Source organism: Asterias amurensis, chromosome 21, assembly GCF_032118995.1.
Source record: "Asterias amurensis chromosome 21, ASM3211899v1".
NCBI lineage: Eukaryota > Metazoa > Echinodermata > Asteroidea > Forcipulatida > Asteriidae > Asterias > Asterias amurensis.
Window position 1 is genome coordinate 4034547 of NC_092668.1, and position 20612 is coordinate 4055158.

General features: G+C 38.3%; 2 protein-coding genes across 2 annotated transcripts in view; one reads left to right on the top strand and one right to left on the bottom strand.

Moving 5' to 3' along the window:
- The window catches only part of LOC139952905 (bone morphogenetic protein 1 homolog), a 46502-nt gene extending 38146 nt beyond the window's left edge, over nucleotides 1-8356 (top strand). Inside the window, exons 12-19 of the mRNA XM_071952197.1 lie at nucleotides 594-754; nucleotides 1607-1787; nucleotides 2355-2480; nucleotides 3282-3409; nucleotides 3867-4080; nucleotides 4676-4761; nucleotides 4912-5076; nucleotides 5538-8356. Coding sequence (XP_071808298.1) covers nucleotides 594-754; nucleotides 1607-1787; nucleotides 2355-2480; nucleotides 3282-3409; nucleotides 3867-4080; nucleotides 4676-4761; nucleotides 4912-5076; nucleotides 5538-5642 — 1166 coding nt within the window. The 3' untranslated portion in view covers nucleotides 5643-8356. The remainder of the gene's footprint in view (nucleotides 1-593; nucleotides 755-1606; nucleotides 1788-2354; nucleotides 2481-3281; nucleotides 3410-3866; nucleotides 4081-4675; nucleotides 4762-4911; nucleotides 5077-5537) is intronic.
- A 730-nt stretch (nucleotides 8357-9086) lies between these two features.
- LOC139952906 (uncharacterized) lies at nucleotides 9087-19152 on the bottom strand. The gene is made up of 10 exons (XM_071952198.1): nucleotides 19001-19152; nucleotides 17889-18039; nucleotides 16878-16932; nucleotides 16131-16427; nucleotides 15483-15546; nucleotides 14486-14758; nucleotides 13746-14012; nucleotides 12570-12848; nucleotides 11628-11888; nucleotides 9087-11405 (listed from the first exon to the last, which is right to left on the bottom strand). Exons 2-10 carry the CDS (start codon nucleotides 18017-18019, stop codon nucleotides 11074-11076), a joined length of 1959 nt encoding a protein of 652 aa, XP_071808299.1. The 5' UTR covers nucleotides 18020-18039; nucleotides 19001-19152; the 3' UTR covers nucleotides 9087-11073.
- Nucleotides 19153-20612: the final 1460 nt, after the last annotated feature.

Sequence of the window (20612 nt, forward strand, 5' to 3'; positions counted from 1 at the left end):
CTGGCCAGTCGGCTGGCTGTTTGAGTGTGCTTATTGCTGGCATGTTGGCTCGCTGGGTGTGTGTGCCTACTGGCCTGTTTCCTGGCTGGTTTTGTGGGCTTCCTTTGCCAGATGGCTGGCTGGGTGTGGGTGCTTACTGGCCTGTTGGCTGACTGGCTTTGTGTGCTTACTGGCATGTTGGCTAGAATGGCTTTGTGTGCTTACTGGCCTTTTGGCTGACTGGCTTTGTATGCTTACTGACCTGTTGGCTAGAATGGCTTTGTGTGCTTACTGACCTGTTGGCTAGAATGGCTTTGTGTGCTTACTGACCTGTTTGCTGGTTTTCTGGCTACCTGCGGTATGATTAGAGTGATTTTGGCGACCCTACCCGATTGCGTGGGTTTTCCCTGGAATAACTCTTTTGGGTTTTCCTCTCATCACATCTTAAACTAAAACTGTTTTCCTTGTCCTCTCTCCATTTGGGCCTCTGGCTAGTAGAGTGATTAAAGGTGCTTTTTGAGAGTCCTTGGCATCATCACAGCCTGAATAAATGACATGAATTGAAAGTCCGATGAATAACTGACCGAACTCGATCACCCCTTTTTTCACATTAGTTGCTTGTGGAGGTTTCTTGACGAGTCTTCAGGGAAATATAACAAGTCCTTCGTATCCAGACCTCTACCCTCGAGACAAGAACTGCGTCTGGCATCTCGTGGCACCATCCTTGTATCGTATCTCGCTACAATTCCTTAGCTTCGAACTAGAAGGCAATGACGTGAGTATACTAGCTTGATGGTTTTACCTTTAGTTTTTGGAAAAGTTCGATTGTTATTATCATATACAAATGCAGATGTATTCAATACATCTAATATGATAACAATAAAGACTTGTGATATGTACACATTTCTTTTCAAACGGTTGCGTTTTTGAGATGTTGCCGCAAATCCGGAGCGGTTATAAAAGGAAAGATATCCGCAATTGGAATTCACACAGTCTGAGAATCGTATCTGACAGTAATGTTTCTCAGATTCAAATTTCGGTGGATAAAAACGTATATATATAACCACATTACTTCAAAGTGAAATGTTTCTCAAAATGCGTTCTATCGAAAGCTGTTGGAAGCTTCTAAACCAGTGGTTTTTATTGCCATTTTATTGCCAAACGTATACCTTCCCTTAACCGTTTAAAGACAGTGCAAATTGGTAATTGTCAAAGACCAGTCTTCTCACTTGGTGTATCTCAACATATACATACAATAACAAGCCTGTGAAAATTTGAGCTCAATCGGTCATCGAAGTTGCGAGATAATAATGAAAGAAAAAACACCCTTGTCACACGAAGTTGTGCGCTTTTAGATGGTTGATTTCGAGACCTCAAATTCTAAACTTTAGGTCTCGAAATCAAATTCGTTGAAAAATACTTCTTTCTCGAAAACTATGTCACTTCAGAGGGAGCAGTTTCTCGCAGTGTTTTATACCATCAACCTCTCCCCATTACGCATTACCAAGTAAGGTTTTATGCCAATAGTTATTTTGAGTAATTACCAATATTGTCCACTGCCTTTAAACGTTGGCTACAAGAGTAATTTTCTTCTCTGACTATTTTGTGTTATTTTGTTTTATGAAAGGTGTGTAAATATGACTATGTAGAGGTCCGTTCTGGACTGACTGAGGTTGGGGATCTTCACGGCAAGTTCTGCGGTGACGAGCTACCAGAGACCATAACATCTCGCTATAATAACATGAGGATTGAGTTTAAATCAGACAGCACTGTCGCTAGACCTGGATTCTTCGCCATGTTCTTTGCAGGTTGGTTTGGATTGTTGTTTTTTTTATAAACTTTCTTCTTTTTCTTCCTGACAGTGTCTCAACAAAAGTGTTTACAAAACTCTCAAACTTAGTTTGAATCCTAACATTCCCAAAGAAATAGTTTGTACGAAACTCTCTTAGTTGTTTTATAAAACTATCCTTATAGTTTTCTTCCTAACATTCTTTAAGAAAACAGTTTTTTTACGAAACTCTCTTAGTTTTCTTCCTATAAGATTCTCAAAAAACAGTTTGACGTACAAAACTCTCTTAGTTTTCTTTCTAGCATTCTCAAAAATAGTTTTTATAATACAATTTTTGATTTTTTCTTAACATTCTCAAAAAACAGTTGTTACAAAACTCGTGTATGTAGGATTTGACGCATTGCATGCTTTAGGTATCGATGTCACAGTTAGCGGGGAAACACCATATGTATTGTTGTGTATAAGATTATGTTCTGAGAACAACATTTTTCGTAGTTCGGGAGACTTCTCGGTTCTAAAAAGAACTGTCCTGCTTAATCACTTTAAAGTTTTGAACTATTTTATTATGTTTTGATTTCATGCACAGATATCGACGAATGTGAGAAGAACAACGGTGAATGCCAGCACGTATGCGCCAATACACTGGGTAGCTACACATGTACATGCAGGAATGGCTTCACACTACATGAGAACGGACATGACTGCAAAGAGTGTAAGTTTTACTTCAAGAACTTTAAAGACACTGGACACCTTTGGTATTTTGTCAAAGACCGGTCTTCTCACTTGGTGTATCTCAACATATGCACAAAATAACAAACCTGTGAAAATTTGAACTCATCAATTGGTCGTCGAAGTTGCACATAGAATAATGGAAGAAAAAACACCCTTGTCGCACAAGTTGTGTGCCTTCAGATGCCTTGAATTTACTTCTTTCTTGAAAAGTACGTTACTTCAGAGGGAGCCGTTTCTCGCAATGGTTTTGCTATCAACGGCTCTCCATTGCTCGTTACCATACCGAGTAAGTTTTTATGCTAACAATTACTTTGAGTAATTACCAATAGTGTCCAGTGTCTTTAAATGGTGTTTGAAGCGTTGCATGGTGTTAGGATAAGAAGTAACTATAAATACTAAAATAGTAAACTTCCGGGTACAACCATGTATAAGATGTCTTTTTAGGAAGTGTTGGCTCTGAAAAGAGCCGGTGTGGTCTCGACGTTTCGTACAGTATACTCTGCTCGTTCTCAAGAGAATGCTGCATACGAGAGTATGTCAAGAACTTTAGGTTCTTTAAGAACTTTAGTTCTGACACTCTTACATATAGAGATGTTAAGCTGGGAATTTATCAAATGTCTTGAGAAGGTAGTGCATTCTGCTCTACCAGCCAGGCTCCTACAGTGGATGGTATACACGCCTACATCCTTTATGCTGACTGTGAAGGGGGTAACCCTCTTTCAGCCCCCAGGAGTATTATTGTTGTTGTTACAAAAGAATGGTTTTGTCGATTAATTTTCAGCTGGATGTCGACATGATATTCGAGCGAGTCACGGCGAGCTGACCAGCCCAAACTATCCCGATAACTACCCCAAACGTAAAGAGTGTACTTGGCATATCTTTGCCACGCCTGGCCATAAAGTAGAATTGGTAAGTGCTGAACCCAGTCACGACAAGAAATAAATGTTGAACATTTCATCAAAATGCGTCTGGATATGTTAACTTATAAAGACCCTATATAAAGTAACAGTGAGACATACAGTGAACTAAAATACGAACACTTTTGTGTTGCTAGACCATTGTGTTTCTTAATAATGTTATAATTTTTTATATTTTTTTTTTGCAGATGTTAATTTGCCGTGGATGATTTATTTTGTATTGTTACTTTTATTAATAAGATATATTTCTGGTAATAAACCAAGGATGCTTCATAAGTGAACTTAAATAAGTGCAGCACGCAATCCTCAGGAAACCTGTAAACAAGGGGGGCTTGGTGGATGTGAACCAAAAACACCAAGAGACACGAGCAGCCTTAAAAACATCCCTGAATTAAACACGATTTGTTTTTCTCCTATTTTTATCACAATTTCACAAAAAACAACAACAGATTTTTAATGATTTTGATCTGGAGCAACATCAGGAGTGCGCTTATGACCACGTGATCATCTACGATGGTGATTCGTCGGACGGCCATCAGCTGGGTCGGTTCTGCGGTACGGGTAACCCCGATCCAGTCCTAGCTAGTGCCAATCAGATGTACATTAGATTCGTGTCAGATGCATCTGTGTCAAGACGAGGGTTCCTCGCTGATCATTCAACAAGTAAGTATTGTCTATAAGAAAGAGTCAGGTACTATCCAAGAAAGAGTCAAGTATTATGCCAGAAAGAGCCAAGTATTGTCTAGAAAGAGTTTTAAAAGTATTATCCCAGAAAGAGTCGAGTATTATCTCAGAAAGAGTCAAGTACTGTCCCCAGAGAGAGTCAAGTACTATCCCAGAGAGAGTCAAGTACTATCCCAGAGAGAGTCAAGTACTATCCCAGAGAGAGTCAAGTACTATCCCAGAGAGAGTCAAGTACTATCCAAGAGAGAGCCAAGTACTATCCCAGAGAGAGTCAAGTACTATCCCAGAGAGAGTCAAGTACTATCCCAGAGAGAGTCAAGTACTATCCCAGATAGAGTCACGTATTGTCTTAAAGAGTCACGTATCATCTCAGAAAAAGTCAAGTACTTGTACTTTCCACTTGGGACTAGTCCTACTAGATATTAAACAACTTAAGGCTAGTCCTAAATTAGGACGAGTAACTTATTCTAACTCGAGATAAGACTATTGTCTTAACTCTTTGTGAAATCAACCCCTGATCTTACAGTTTCAGGTGTAAACCCATTATGTGTTTTCCCCCCATTTTTGTCTGCAGTTTGCGGTGGAGTTCTACAAGCTGATTTTCCCGCCCAAAAGCTTTACTCACACGCCGACTATGGGGATACCAACTACGGCAGCCAGGTCCGTAGACAATAAAAATAATTTATCCGTAAAATTAAATCAGTATTCTCACTTGGTGTATGCCACAATATACGGAACTTGATTATTTTGAGTAATAACCAATAGTGTTCAGTGCCTTGAGATTTAAATTTCTCCTGGTGTTTTTTATAGGAAGATTGTGAGTGGACTTTACTAGCACCAGACGGCTATTCTGTGAGGTTGATGTTTAGATCTTTCGACATTGAACATGAAACAGAATGTGATTACGACTCACTGGAAGTCCTGGACGGAGATTCGTTTGATTCTGAACGAAGAGGGCGCTTCTGTGGACATAAAGTAAGTTTTCTTTTCACCCGGGTACTACAAAGTCCCTTTAAAGACACTGGGCACTATTGATAATTGTCAAAGACTAGCCTTCTTAGTTGGTGTATCTCAACATATGCATAAAATAACAAACCTGTGAAAATTTGAGCTCAATCGGTCGTTTTTTAACACTTTTTTAAAACACATTTTTAAGTCACAGCAAATGTTATCGTGTGATAATGGCAATTCCTTTTAAATGAATTGGGGAAGCCGAAGGCTTTAAGCTCATGATAAGGGAATTCGCAAAATTCCTTCAAACTCAATTCCTTGAAGTCACAGTCATTTTTATGTCAAGGCAAGGGAATTCTAACATCCGCGAAGTAGCGTCCAAAACATATTGCAGTGGAATTCACAAGTAAATCCAACTGTAAAATACAAATGGACCCGTGTTAATACTCTGTATTAACTTCAAGAAACGTTTTAACTCCTTACAGATTCCAGACGACATTATCTCCCACGGTGACTCCCTTAAACTCATCTTCAAGTCGGACGACACAATCAGTAAAAAGGGTTTCTATGCCGAATACCAGATCAGCTAAAGAAGAAAACGCAATCCACAGCCTTGATGAAGAGACTAAACATCATTATCGTTTAGGACTCAAGTCGTGTGTCAGAAAGTTGCCTCGACATATTCCCCCTTTTCGAAACGACTGGATTTGGCTTTGGATTCGGCTTAGGCTAGCTTGGCCCCTGCGATTGTTTTGACAATTGTGCCTGCTCTACTTATACGTGTCCAGGGTTTCAGACGAGGGGACGGAGCCTGAAGCCGAATCCAAAGCCGAAGCCGTGGTTTCGAAAAGGGCCTTAACATGGGACCAAGTGGTTCAGACAGGTACCTTAATGTGGTTTTATAGGAAAACAAGGCAGACCCAGGGTAGTGAGTCAGGGAGGCAGACATGCCCTACTCAGGCATTTAAAGAATATTAAATACCCCCATTTATTTTGGCCCCGATTTCATTCACACACAAAATAATATTCTTAGCAGAAACAAATATTACTTTAAGGTTGTGTTATTTTAAGCAAGCAGTTCCAGTTTGAAGCTGTTGCATGTTTTGGCGGGTTGTCCGTGAAGGCCTGGCAATACTTCCTATGCTTAGCAATTCTTTTTTAGAACATTTTTTTGACCTGGGACCAACTCTGACGATTTAGAATTGGTAAGTTGAAATCAAATTTACTTAGCAAGTTTTACAATGCAATTCAAGCACCTAACAATGTGAAGACGAAACGTCAAAATGAAACTTTGTTTTTTTCCATATTGGAAAAATGAATGAACTTGTGTAGCATAATATTATAAGCATATCTTAGATAATCTATTTATGATGTCTTTGATGTCTCAAAACATACTAATAATAAATACATTGATTCAATGTGCATATCTTGTGGGATGAAATTCATATTTTGGGATAAATTCTGTTGAATACCAATATAGAAAATGATATCACCTTCAGGTATTTTGGTCTTATTCACGACCCATTGTTACATAATTTGTACAGTAGCATTGTTCGTGTGAGTACTTAGAATAATAAAACAAAATTAATAATACACAAATTCTAGAGAGAGAGAGAGGAGGGGATTTTTCTTTTCTTATTAAATGATTTTCCTTTGATTAAAGGGCAGTACAGAAATATTACTTTTGAACAAAAATTGTTACCGAACACGAACTTAAACCAATCTACAGACCGGTATTGATTGTAAATAAACGTTTATGAGAAATGGTATCAGAGAAAATGACGAACATAGTTTCGTTTCCGAGTTTTCCAAAGAAGTTTCTCTTTAGGTTTTGACACAACCCTCAATTCCTGCACTGAGGGCCGCTATCGTCACATGGTGACATTTTTTGACATTTTCATTGCCTTAACCACGTTGTAAATACTTGTCAGCTCATATTATTATGGCTTGATATCCTAAGATGGACTATGCCACACGTCCTGGAGGGGTTTCGACCAACAGGGGTCAAGTTTGGTTAGGAGGGGCATTACACAACTCTGCAAGCATCCATGTACACCATCGCATCAAGAATAAACTCTTTATTCAATCATATTATTATGGCTTGATATCCTAAGATGGACCATGCCACACGTCCTAGAGGGGTGTCAATCAACAGGGTTCAATTTTGGTTAGGAGGGGCATTACAAAACTTCGGCAAGCATCCATTGAGTTAAAAATGATATTAACAATGGTAGATGACCGGGAGAAAAAGGGCGGGAAAAGAAGGAGAAGTGGTGTTTGAAACTTAAACATGGTGTGAAGGATAACAATAAACTAGGATAAGACCAAAACGGCCCTTTTCAGAGCCAACACTCCCTCAAAAGAGAATTGTTACACGGTTGTAACCGCAAGTTTTTCTTAAGAAGGGGGGAAACAAAACATAAACAAGCATGTAAAACAACACGTTTTAGACCCAATGGAACAGCATGTATTGAAAACGAAACAACAGGGGCATTGCAAATTGCAACAAAACAGATCCCTCGCCGGTTTTTACCGAATATAAGAATACGGAGAAAGAAGGGTTGAACTTAAAAATAAAAACTGGACGACATGTTTTCTAACTTTCTCGTGGATCATATTACTTTCTGCTTGTTGGTGAGAGATGATAATAATATAAACAGTATTGAGACGAAGTTACGAAATATTTAACCACTTTGTTGTAACACACGCAATGACCATCGTTGTTTATCTATAACTTGCTAACAAAAGTATTTATCATTCTTTCATCAAATTTATAAAATTAAAAAAACTGTGCTAAATCTTGATAATGTATATTTTATCAGTTTTTATCTTTGTGTACATTGTCACTCTGTACCATTTGTACTAAGAACAGTTATACTATTTGATTTAAAATTGTGATTTATTTGAGTGGATGTAGGTATAAGACGTATTTGATTTGGGATCGCCGAAATCGGGCAAAAGTAGCTTCTATGCAAGGGAAGGGATAGCTCGAATATTACGTTTAAATTGTTGTCTTTTTTTTTTAAGGTGAGAGTCTAGTTTAATTGCTCTAGTTTGTAGATTTTGTTTAAATAACGACGAAGGTTTTGTTGCCCCAAGCTAAAAAAAACACCATTGCATTGTTTTGTTTTCAGTTTCGTAGGACATTTGGGGCGTATTTCATGCAATAGATTGCAAAGCTACCGCTATAAACTGTTTATAAACGAGTTACATGTACATGTAATAATAACGACTTTTTTAACCTTCTGTTTATTAATTTCTGGACATTTCGGTAAAAATATTAAACTTTATAATGTATTGTGAACGATTTGCCTTAATCAGTATTTCCTAATACAGTATTCGAGTTGCCGTCGATTTTGTAATTTTGTTTTTGAGGTATAGAATTGACTGCAAAAATTGGGTTGCTTATATTGGCACCATGGGTGTTGTCCCATTTATAGATACCCAAGAGAAAATCAAAATTAACATCAGAGTTTGTTAGAATAACACCAATACTGGAGACAAATTTAAGAACTGACTCCGAGGTAGTGCAGTTAAAGTTAAAGGCAGTGGACACTATTGGTAATTACTCAAAATAATTATTAGCATAAAACCTTACTTGGTAACGAGTAATGGGGAGAGGTTGGTAGTATAAAACATTGTGAGAAACGGCTCCCTCTGAAGTGGAGAAGTTTTTGAGAAAGAAGTAATTTTCCACGAATTTGATTTCGAGACCTCAGATTTAGAACTTGAGGTCTCGAAATCAAGCATTGATACCTCACCATGTAATGTCTCAATTCATAAACACTAATGTTTATGTGTTGGCAGAAATTAGTGTTATTTTAACACTAAATTTTACATGGTGTAAATATTGACTATTTTCACAAGTACATGTATGAGACAACAATTTTAACACCCCATGTATGTCCAGTGAATCCAGTTTTATTTCTTTATTGTACATAGTATCGTATTTTCACTTTCTTTAATGGCAGTGAACACAACCATGATTAAAACACACAGATTGTCTCCAACAGAAATACAAATTCGATTTCCCATAAAGTGAAGAATAAACTCTTTATTCAATCATCAGTGACAAAACTAGCGTCTGAGATACGTTGTACAAGATGATACAAAAAATAACATTCAATAGGGGTTTCTAACCTGACAGTAAACCGATAAATTTTTCCCGTTCTTACAAAAGATTACTATTTCTCCAAAAAAAAGTTGCAGAAAGTGTATTCAGAGTTGATGATACAGCAATACAAACACGAAGTTTCAACTCTTTAAATGCGTCAAACACGTGACTGTTTCAGTGAAATTAAAAAAGATATGTGAAATAATAAATTAGAAATCTCGAGTCTCTCTCTCAAATATGTTTTGTTTTGGAAAATAAAGTTTAAAGAAAGTCGTTGTTTTTTATTGTTAGATTTGAAATGAAAATCGTGTTTCACTGCAACAAGGGTGACGTGACTTAAAGGCACTGGACACTATTGGTAATTACAGTACTCAAAATAATTGTTAGCTTAAAGGCAGTGGACACTATTGGTAATTACTCAAAATAAATATTAGCATAAAACCTTTCTTGGTGACAAGTAATGGGGAGAGGTTGATGGTATAACACCTTGTAAGAAACAACTCCCTCTGAAGTGCCACAGTTTTCGAGAAAGAAGTCATTTTCCACGAATTTGATTTTAAGACCTCAAATTTAGAACTTGAGCTCTTGAAATCAACCATCTAAACGCACACAACTTCGTGTGACAAGGGTGTTTTCTTCTTTCATTATTATCTCGCAGCTTTTATGACCGATTGAGCTCAAATTTTCACAGGTTTGTTATTTTATGCATATGTTGAGATACACCAACTGTGAAGGCTAGTCTTTGACAATTACCAATAGTGTCCACTGGCATTAAAACCTTACTTGGTAACGAGCAACGGAGAGTTGTTGCTAGTATAACATACTGTGAGAATTAGAAACGGCTCTCTCTGAAATAAAGACGTTTTTGAGAAAGAAGTAATTTCTCATTAAAATATTTGAATTGAATAAGAAACGGAGGCATATGAAAGCACAGCTTGTGCGACAAGGGTGTTTTTCTTCCATTATTCTCTCGCAACTTCACGACCAATAGAGGCCATTGTTATTTATGCATAATTATGTTGAGATACACCAAGTGACAATACTGGTCTTTGACAAATACCAAAGGGGTCCGGTGCCGTAAAAGTTATAATACTAACGACCTTCAAGCTTTGGAAGACATTATTCGAATCTGTGAACCCTTCTATTCGAATTCAAATTATTTTATGCATTTCTATAGTCTTCTTTCCTTGCATACTAATTAGGCATTGAAAAAGAATTAAAACGATCATTTTGAAATGTTGTATTTTTCCCTTTCGTTAATTACTGCTGACTATAAAAATATGTTTTCTTTTGGACCATGGAAACTAATATAACTGTCAAATAAATGTAATTAAATTTTAGAGCAGTTTTACTGCAAACAAAAAAGTGTCAACCATGCCTTCTAAAACTCCAAATTATTTTGTAACAGTTTTGTTTATGTACTTGTGCCATAATCATTACATGTAATGTTGTTTTTTGTCAAAGGTACCAGTCTATTTGATTACAGACGGATTGGCTTTGGCTCTGACTGTCGAAGCAATGCCACTGTGGTCTAGCCTTAGCTGTAGCTGTAGCCGTAACCAGATTGAAAAGGTTCTCTAGGTTCCATCCGAGGCCCACTGTACCGTCGGCCATTTTGAATATTTGCGCTGAATAAAAATAACAAACGCACGTGAAGCATGTTGACAGGGCACAATTTCATAACTTAACAAAATTTATTTGGTAAGCAAAAAATGAGTGGGGGCACCAATCACAACAGTGTTAACTGAATGGAATGTTTGCTGGTAACCTGTTTTTGCTAAGAAATATTTTCCTGTGCTTAGCAAGTTTTTGTGCTTAAAGGCTTTACGAAATTGGGTCAAGGGTGTTATCAAACTATCTTTGATAAAATGTTCAATTTTTATTTACAAAAAGGCGGGAGTTTTTTTCTATACATCCTCCAGCCGAATCGTTGTGCAATAAAACTGTGACCTGGACACGTCGAGTAGCATGAGGGCGGCCTTTTCAAATCCGCAAGCAATCAGCCTGTTGACCATGGCGCCTGCTGTCTTAAACACACCCCTGTCTCGACACAGCCTGAAAGCCCTTGCCATCTGGTCACATGGATCTCTCTGCTGTCTCTTGATTAACTCCACGGTGCGTTTGTCCAGACCTTGGGTGATGTTAGACGGAATATTCTGGACGACAGAGGGCCACTCGTGGGCTCGGCTCACGTGGATCCAACTTGTGACGTACTTTAGGCAGAAGTCACACATTGCACCTGTGGATATACCAAATGATATAAATGTTACTACTGCTGTTCTGTTTCTGAATAATTAGCGTTAACAATCCTACAACAGCCGTCGAGGTATTGTACGTCCACCTTTAGAAATGTTATTTTCCTGGACACAAAAATGGAATCTGTATTACTACTGCTGTTCTGTTTCTTAATAACTAGCGTTAACAATTATAAAACAGCCGTAGAGGTGTATAATAGACCAACCTTTAGAAATATTCACGGATCCCATCTTGTCCACATCCTTCCCGAGTGCGCCCAATCCGGAGGATTCGAGAGCCTTCAGCAGCTCCGTGTGTGACGCATATTTACCGCGGGTCTCCTTCCACCGCACGAGTAATCTGAAGCCCAATTCGGCTACAAAGTCGCCACTGTATTGGATCATCATGGGTGTGGTGTCAACGCGGAGTTTGTCAGCCAGCGGTTGCATCATGTCGTTCTCAATGTGCTTTGCCGTGAAATGGAAACCTGTGAGAGGAAACAATAGCAAAATTGAGTAAGAATTAATGGTGAGGCAATCAATATATCAAACATCTCAAACCGACTGACAAACGAACCAACTGACTGGGGAGGTAGTGCTTTCTGCTCTACCAGCCAGGTTTCGGACTGATGATACCCAAGCCTACATCCGTATGGACTGTAACCAACTGACTGACCAACCCAACCCACTAACCATCTCACCAACCAGTTAACTAGTCTCCAACCATCCAATGAATCAATCAGCACACCGACTGACCAACCAACCAACTGACTGACCAACCAACCAACTGACTGACCAACCAACCAACTGACTGACCAACCAACCAACTGACTGACCAACCCAACCCACTAACCAACCAGTTAACTAGTCTCCAACCAACCAATAGATCAATTAGCAATTGGCCTACTCATTATTCAATTCAATTCAACATTTATTTCAGTAATACCCTCACATGACAATTTTTTTAAATAATATTAACAGTGACAGTTGTTAAAAGTGGCCAACATAAACAAAATTATAGGGGGAAACTAAGGATTGGCCTTGGCTTAAGTACCCTATACCTATTGACAGACTAACACCGAATTTAAGACTCACAAAGACAAAGACAAAGACAAAGACAATGGACAACAAGGACAGACGAACACATGTAGCTGTACCAACAATCTTACGTTTATCTTTGACCAATTCCTCGTCCAGTATATCAGCGTTCAGACGGAGTCCCACAGTGTCCATATGATCCATCAACTCGTCAAATCTGGCCCCAGTCTCTTCACCATCACTGTCCCGCCACTGAACCAGTGCGTTCAACATGAACATTTTCTTGTTGAAGTCCTGGCCGTGTTCTCTGGTGATTCCTTCTATTTGCTCTTCGGTCAGTCCCAGTGTGCGAACGAGTCGGTAGATGGTGTCCCGACTGGCGTCTTTTGTGATGATGCGAAGAAGAACGACTGGAGAGAAAAAGAATGGTTTATGAAAAAGAGTTAGTTATACATGTACATAATAATTGTCAGTGTTGATATTTGTGACGATGACTAAATCAAGCTATAGTCGAAACGTTGAGACCAATCTAAGGGTCATGTCACACGAGGCAATTGTTTACAGGCAACCAGAACCAGGCAATCTCCAAGACGGAACATATTTTCAAATATTTTCCAAAGGACAGTAAAGATAGAGTTAGAAAAATGTATGTTGTACAACCAAAAGTGTTCTTATTTTTTTACATGCAGTATTGGTTGTGGCCTCCATGTTGGCAGTAATTGTTGCCCTATGTGTCCTCTCGATTCACTAAAGCTAAAAGTAGTTGTCCCGGCCGATTTTCTACCTTCCACCCAGGGTGTATTAAAAAGCAGGACAGTTCTTTTTATCACAGAGAAGTCTCCCGAATTGCGAAAAATCTACGCGGCAGAAGAATAAACACAGCAAGACAAGCTCCCAAGAGAACAGAGCAACTTTGGAGATATTGGTATTCTCGCAAACCAAATGATACATTTTGATACCTCACCATGCAATGCGTCAAATCCCACACGTTTGTTTCGTTCATTATTCACAAATACCAGCCTTCTAGAAATCTCCGCTCCCAATCACAATCTTTATTTGCCTGTCATCGGCTTCAACTAAGTCTTACGGCCAACGTGCATTTTCTATACGTCTTCTCCTACTCTTTGGAACAAACTCCCCCGCAACATCAAAGACGCACAAACTCTGAATATTATTCAAACGCCTTCTCAAAACTCACTTGTTAAACTCTAACTAGTTTTGTCTGTTCATGCTTCTCAAAAGTTCATGTCATGGATATTAAAATTAAACATTATAGTCAGTAATCGTTATTATGCAAATTTTCTTACCGTCACGTGCGTCCACCGAACTAATGAGCGTACATCTCTCTGCTGCCAATTCCATTCCACACTTGCGCATTGCTCGCAACAACTTTGAATGAGACGCCCTCTTGCGAATCGTATCGAACGAGTCTTCCCGCCATCTGTACAAAATTTGGAATTTATGATCGTTCAGTTCGTCTACGTAGTTTTGGCGGGATTCTTCTAAGTCAACCTTGATGACGTCAGCAAGGGGTTGAAGGTCACCAGGGAGTGCCTTACCGACTGATTTTAAACCTAAAATTAAAAAAAAGAAAATAATTTTACAAGAGTTAATCCATTTCCAAAGCTAAAAAAAAACAAGCTATAAGATTACAAGTTTGGCAAATATTAACGTGGTTCGAATCCCACTCGAGTTATATGCCTGTGACATTTTTTTCACAGAACTAGGGAAAGTACTGAGTATACAGTGCTAACACACATCGGTGTCAAATAAAAAATAATATTCTTTATCCTCGATTCAAATTTATTATAAACCGTTGCAGTACCTACTGCTAAAATATGGGATTCGAACTGCCTCTAGCCACCGGGCAATCTCGGTGGTTGAGTTGGTAAGACACTGTTCTAGAATGCAAAGGTTGTGGGTTCGAATCCCAGGCCAGTGATTTTGTCACAGAACTTGGAAAAGTAAACACATGTTTACATATAGGGTAAAGGAAATATTTAACATACAAGTTTAGTCTATGAGTAAACATGAGGTGAAAACTTACGCTCATTGGTCAACAAGTTCCTATTTAGATTATTTGCGGCTGACGTCATCTTGACAGCTCTAAAGGCCTCAATGAGCTTCGTGAACGTAGCCTCCTCTCCGTTCGTTAACATCCATTTTTCCAAGACGGCGTATCGCTGTTCGTCGAAATCGCGATGGTGCGGCAGGAGACTGAGGTTAAGAATCTCGACCTCCGAGAGACCGAACAGGTGCATGGCGAGAGGGACTACGAAGTTCTTGGGGATGTCTTTGGAAATAGTTCGGAGGACAACGTCTGAGGACAATTGAAACAACAGAATGTTTATAACAAATAATGCGTTTTTTTGCCCGTACACTGTGTAAGTAACGAAGTTTTTGAGAGAGGGAATTTCTCAATATTTGGTTTGCGGTAACACCATGTGTGTATCTACTAGCCAGGTAGAAATTGTTCGTAAGAGAACTGTCTTGTTATATATTCTACTATCGCGGAGTAGATTTATCGGGGTTTTTTTCGGAGACTTCTCAGTTCTGAAAAAGAACTGTAATGCTTATTATGGATTTTTTCACTCAAATATTAAAAGACTTCAGGCCTGAAGTATTTTATTGTGCACATGAAAACACACACATTAATTGTGCAACAAGGGTGTTTTTATGTCACTATTCTCTTGCAACTTCGCCAACCAGTTGAGTCTAAATTTTCCCAGATTTGTTATTGTATGCATATGTTGGAATACACCGATTGAGAATACAGCCGTCGATTTCACAAAGAGTTAGGATAGGACTCGTCTTATCTCGAGTTAGGACGAGTATAACTCTTCCTAACTTAGGATTAATCTTAAGGTCTGCGTGCTACAGTGCAGGGTTGGGACTCGTCCTAAGTCATAAGATTAGTCTTAAGTTAGGAAGAGTTTTGTGAAATCGACGGCTGGTCTTTGAGAATTACCAAATTGTGTCCAGTGCCCTTTATGGTGTAGAATTATTGTAATCGAAACAGAAAGGCTGGTGTATATAAAGATTACCTTTAATGACTTCTTCATCTGTAAAACTGTCTTGGATTTCTGGAGGGGCGGGGTGCTCTCTTTCCTGCAAAGATGGGAATGATTGATGGGGATTATCTTTAAATATGGAAACAATTATACGATAAACGAACATTGAACAATACACCACAAGGGAAACTGATCGGGTAAACTAATGGATAAATAAAAACACTGTTCAGATTTCGGAACAGCGAACAAAAAGTCAAAACAAATCAAAGCACATATTAAATGAAACTTAAGTTAACACAAACCTTTAATAATATTTGTATTATATACGTGTTGTAATTTGTTTTAGTCCGAAATAATAATAACAAACAATAAACAGGACACAGGGGCTTGAAATGGATATAATAAGACCCCCCCCCTCAAATAAAAGGGGGGGGGTGTCGGAGAAACCGAGAATACCTATGCAGACAAAAGAAGGGTCTTGAGGTGTTTTTTCTTCTAAATATTTTTTGAAGGAGTTTAAGACCAGTCGAATTCCGTACAGGAATAATTTATGGTGTTTTATATTCCGTAGCTGGGTGGCAGAGACAAAGAACAACCGGTCACAAGAAAAAGCCTAGTATGCATAAAGTACTGTCAGCCAAAACGACCGACAGACAAACAGACACAGAAACCCCATCTCACCTTCGGTATGACCAACTTTGATGACGACACCACACTACCCAGAATGCTCTCCAGGTTGTTCAGCGTGAACTGCCTCCCGCTTCCCTTATTAGTCGTCCCGGCATGCACCGTGAGACGATGCAAGAGAACCTTGCCTGCGTACTCGGGCTGGAAACGGCCCCTGTAAACCCCTTCAACGAAGAAATCTCTCCGGTTGGCTCGATTGCGAATCCACCTGAGTTGAAGTCGATCCTTTCGGTAGCTTTTATCCCCGAATGTGTTGACCTCTAAATCGCCAACAAGACGAATGTAAAACGTCTGCAAAGGAATTGAAGACAGTAATAGTTTTAAAGGCACTGGACACCTTTGGTAAATTGTCAAAGACCAGTATTTTCACTTGGTGTATCTCAACATATGCATAAAATAACAAACCTGTGAAAATTTTGACTCAATTGGTTGCGGAAGTTGCAAGAGAATAGACAAATTTGATGTGATTAGCTTCATATGCATAAAATAGTCTTTAGGGCTTAAGTATTTTTTGAGTGAGAAACTACCTCTTTCTCAAAGACTAGGTTACTTCAGAGGGAGCCGTTTCTCATAATGTTGTTGACTATCAACAGCTCTCCATTACTCGTTACCAAGTGAGTTTGTATGCTAACAATTATTTTGAGTAATTTTGAGTAATAAAGGTATTTACCAGCAGTGCCTTTAAGATTTGTTCAAGATTATTATGTATACACGAAAACAAGGGAAAAGGCTTTAACTTACTTCCCCCGTCATCGCTTGGAATGGCTCAGTTCGGGTTGAATCGCATAATTTATACCTGGAAAAAATAAAACATCAGATCCAATCAGAAAAAAATAATCCACTCAGATCATTATCAGATCTGACCTCAGCTGGGTAAAAAACCATCATACATAACCATACTTAAGTTTTCATAGGATTGACAATGTTTCTTTGTAATTTTTAATTGTTTAAATACCTTGCCAACGTTTTAAATGGTTCTTTTTTATTTCTCAAAATATTCCCCCTTTTGATTGCTTGCTTTTATGTTTTTACATTTATACCTAAAGGAATTGCTTTTTTGGATAGTGATTTGGTTTGCTTTTGGGCAATCCCTAGGAATCTGTTTGTTCTTTGTGTTTGGTTTATCTCTAATGTTTTTGTAATGTGTGTTGTTGTTGTTGTTGTTGTTGTTGTTGTTGTTGTTGTTGTTGTTGCTGCTGTTGTTGTTGTTGTTGTTGTTGTTGTTGTTGTTGTTATTTTTGTTTTTTTGTTTTCTTTTGTTTTTTGGGGGGGCACGTTTAAAGTATTTGTTGGTGTGTGTTTTTGATCTTTGTTAAAGGAACACGTTGCCTTGGATCGGTCGAGTTGGTCTTTGAAAAACGTTTGTAACCGTTTTTTATAAAATGCATATGGGTAGAAAGATGTTGTAAAAGTAGAATACAATGATCCACACAAATATGCCTCGAAATTGCGTGGTTTTCCTTTTACCTCGTCGACTAACACGTCGGCCATTTATGGGGGTCAAAATTTTGACTCCCATAAATGGCCGACGGTGATAGTTCGCACAGTAGAAGGAAAACCACGCAATTTCGAGGCAAACTTGTGTGGATCATTGTATGCTACTTTTAAAACATCTTTCCAACCATATGCATTATATAAAAAACGGTTACAAACGCTTTTGTTTTGACCAACTCGTCCGATCCAAGGCAACGTGTTCCTTTAAAGCCTGAATGAATGAATAAATTGTTTGAATATTTTGTCTATTTGACTGACCCGCTTTCCACCATGTATTCCTTTAGGTCTTCCAATCCATCCTGCTTGACAAGATGGGCCACTATCTCAGTCGGATCCTCTTGTCGCTGATGGACCACGAAGAACACTTGATCTCCCTTTGGTTGAGGCATGGTGACGCCGGGATACCAGACTAGAATATAAAACACAAACATGTTATTTTCATTCCATGTTTTCTTTTTCAAAGAAAATAGTCGATAGTCAATAGTCAATAATTAGTTTTTATTTTGACACACTATTTTATATATACACACATATAAACAGTGAAATGCACTTTGGTTTGCGAATCTAAAACATTAAAATTACAAGAATACTTTATACACTAAAACCACGTAAAGGCTACACAATAAAAAAATAAACATTAATATGCGCACATTGTGCAAAGAAGCTGCAGGCCCACAGAAAACATTACCCTCAAACACACAAACAAAGTAACAACATTCAACCAGTTATTTCAGATGTTTAGGCCTGCTGGACTTAAATAACGTCAATTTATTAATTGTATGACCAAAATAATGTTCGACACAACAGAAAACAGTCGTACAATTCCTTTTCCTTCTACGTTATATTTTTCGTTTACCAATTTGAAAACTTGCTTTTTGTCGCAGCTTTCTTGATATTTTTTTCTCAACCTATGGTTTATTTGAAAGACTCTGATAGAATAGAGTTATTTTCTGTCTCTTTCTCTCTCACGATTGCATATTATTTTTTGTTTATTCTAAATCATCACCAAACGAAACCGCGAAACTTGTCGTGGCGTCCGTTGCTAGGGCGTTGCTAGGTAGGGTTATATGGGGTTTGCAATGCAAAACGTCACCACTCACCCATAGGTTTGACCCTCAACAAGTGACAGATACAAACTAGAGCAATAAATATTCACAATTTTATGTTGTAAAGGTAACATCAGTTTGAAGTCAAATCAAAGACATGTTTGAAGGGATGGAATGCAGGGAAGTTTACACAGTGCATGCTGAAGGTAAATTAGCGTGTCGGTGTATGTGTGCTAACGTGAGAGTGTGAAATTCCTTCACACTCAGTTTATATAAAGACTGCAAAATTCCTTTAAACATACGAGATAATCAAAATTCTCTTACCACCGTCTGAAGAAGCTGGATTGATGGTCTTCGCGTGTGTATATCCACTTCAAGACACCTCAGTTGACTTCAAGATGTTTTTCTGTTTCTTATTGAAGAGTTTGGATGTCACCACGGCACCCCCTTCTCTCTGTCTTGTGACCTCGGGGTCATGTTTACTTATTCATCTCAAAGCATCGTGTTGGAGAAACACAATAAGGCATCACAATAGATGATACGTAAAGACGTCTTATTGAGGGGCGACTCTAAACAGATTACATGCTTTGTGGTTACGCTTGCTTTGTCCAAGTTAATTCGGTAGACTTTACCATGTCGGTTAATCTCGTTTCTCCAGAAGACGATCAGAGCATGCTGATAGCAACGTCAAGTTGAAACCAACGGCTCTTTTCCAGAACCACCCAAACTCATGGTGTTACCGCAAACCTTTCGACCGTGCAAAGTTTCAAATCAACTAATCTCTTTTACAAGACCTGCTACTATGATAACAGATGATACAACATCGGACAGTTTTTAAAAACTACACCTTCACAATATTTTAAGTTCGTTTACTCTAAAAAACACACGTTCAGAATTCAGTCAGCGCATCAGCAGTTAATGTATTTATATGTATTTACTTATTTATAAACAAATTTGCTTTGTGGCTCCGAAGCTTGCATTGTCCAAGTTAATTCAGTTAGACTTTACCACGTCGGCCAATTTCTTTCACAAGAACGAGCATTATAGCAGATACACATCAGACTAACTTTAAAAACCACACCTTCACAACAATCCAAGATCGGTCACTTTCAAAAAACCATATGTAATTCATTCAGCGCATCAGCAGTTTATGTATATTGTTATAACTATTTATTTATTTATTTATTTATATATTCATTCTTTTATTTGCGAAAACAGAATTAGGCACTTGGCTGTTGCAAACTGCTTACCAACCAAAAGGACCTATAAAATGCAACTGCAAAAAAGTAAATAGCCTCGTCGTTTAATAATTATTATTACTGACTGATTCTTGAAATCAAAAGTGATCATAGCGCCCTCTTCGACGCAAAATATTGCATATGCTTAAATAATCATCATTCGTAGCAGTCACCCTTGGGGATGACACCCCGACGAAAACCCGTCCTGTTTGTTTTTACTATGAGCTCATTGCCAACGTTACCGCTAAGCTTCCTCAGGAATTCAAGACAATTAATGTCAATTAACTTATTTGTCCATTAAAAAGATAAAAAAGACATATTTACATGGAGGGATTCTCAGAATATTGAGAAAAGCTCAAAAACAGAGCACTACAAAATCCCCAGTTTGTTTGTTTATTTGGGTGTTTGTTTGGGGTGCTTGTTTTTTGTTTAGATGATCTTCCCGCCAAGAGAACTCAGCAAACTCCCCACAAGGGGATACAAAAAATATTGTGATTCAGTAACTAGACGACAATAGGGCCTATATATTCTAGACATTGTGCCATCAGCTAGTTAGGATTCGAACCTACAACCTTGTGATTGTTTGTTTGTTTAGATGATCTTCCCGCCAAGAGAACTCAGCAAACTCCCCACAAGGGGATACAACAGATATCGTGATTCAGGAACTAGGGCTTACTTATTCTAGACATTGTGAAATC

Bases quoted from the DNA above. Each gene is read 5' to 3' on its own strand.
- LOC139952906 (XM_071952198.1), bottom strand. From the start codon at position 18,019: ATGCCTCAACCAAAGGGAGATCAAGTGTTCTTCGTGGTCCATCAGCGA. The intron at 14,759-15,482 runs GTAATCTTTATA...AATTGTCCTCAG, and splicing joins AGATGAAGAAGTCATTAAAG to ACGTTGTCCTCCGAACTATT. The intron at 11,889-12,569 runs GTAAGATTGTTG...TTCCTCTCACAG, and splicing joins GGAATTGGTCAAAGATAAAC to GTTTCCATTTCACGGCAAAG.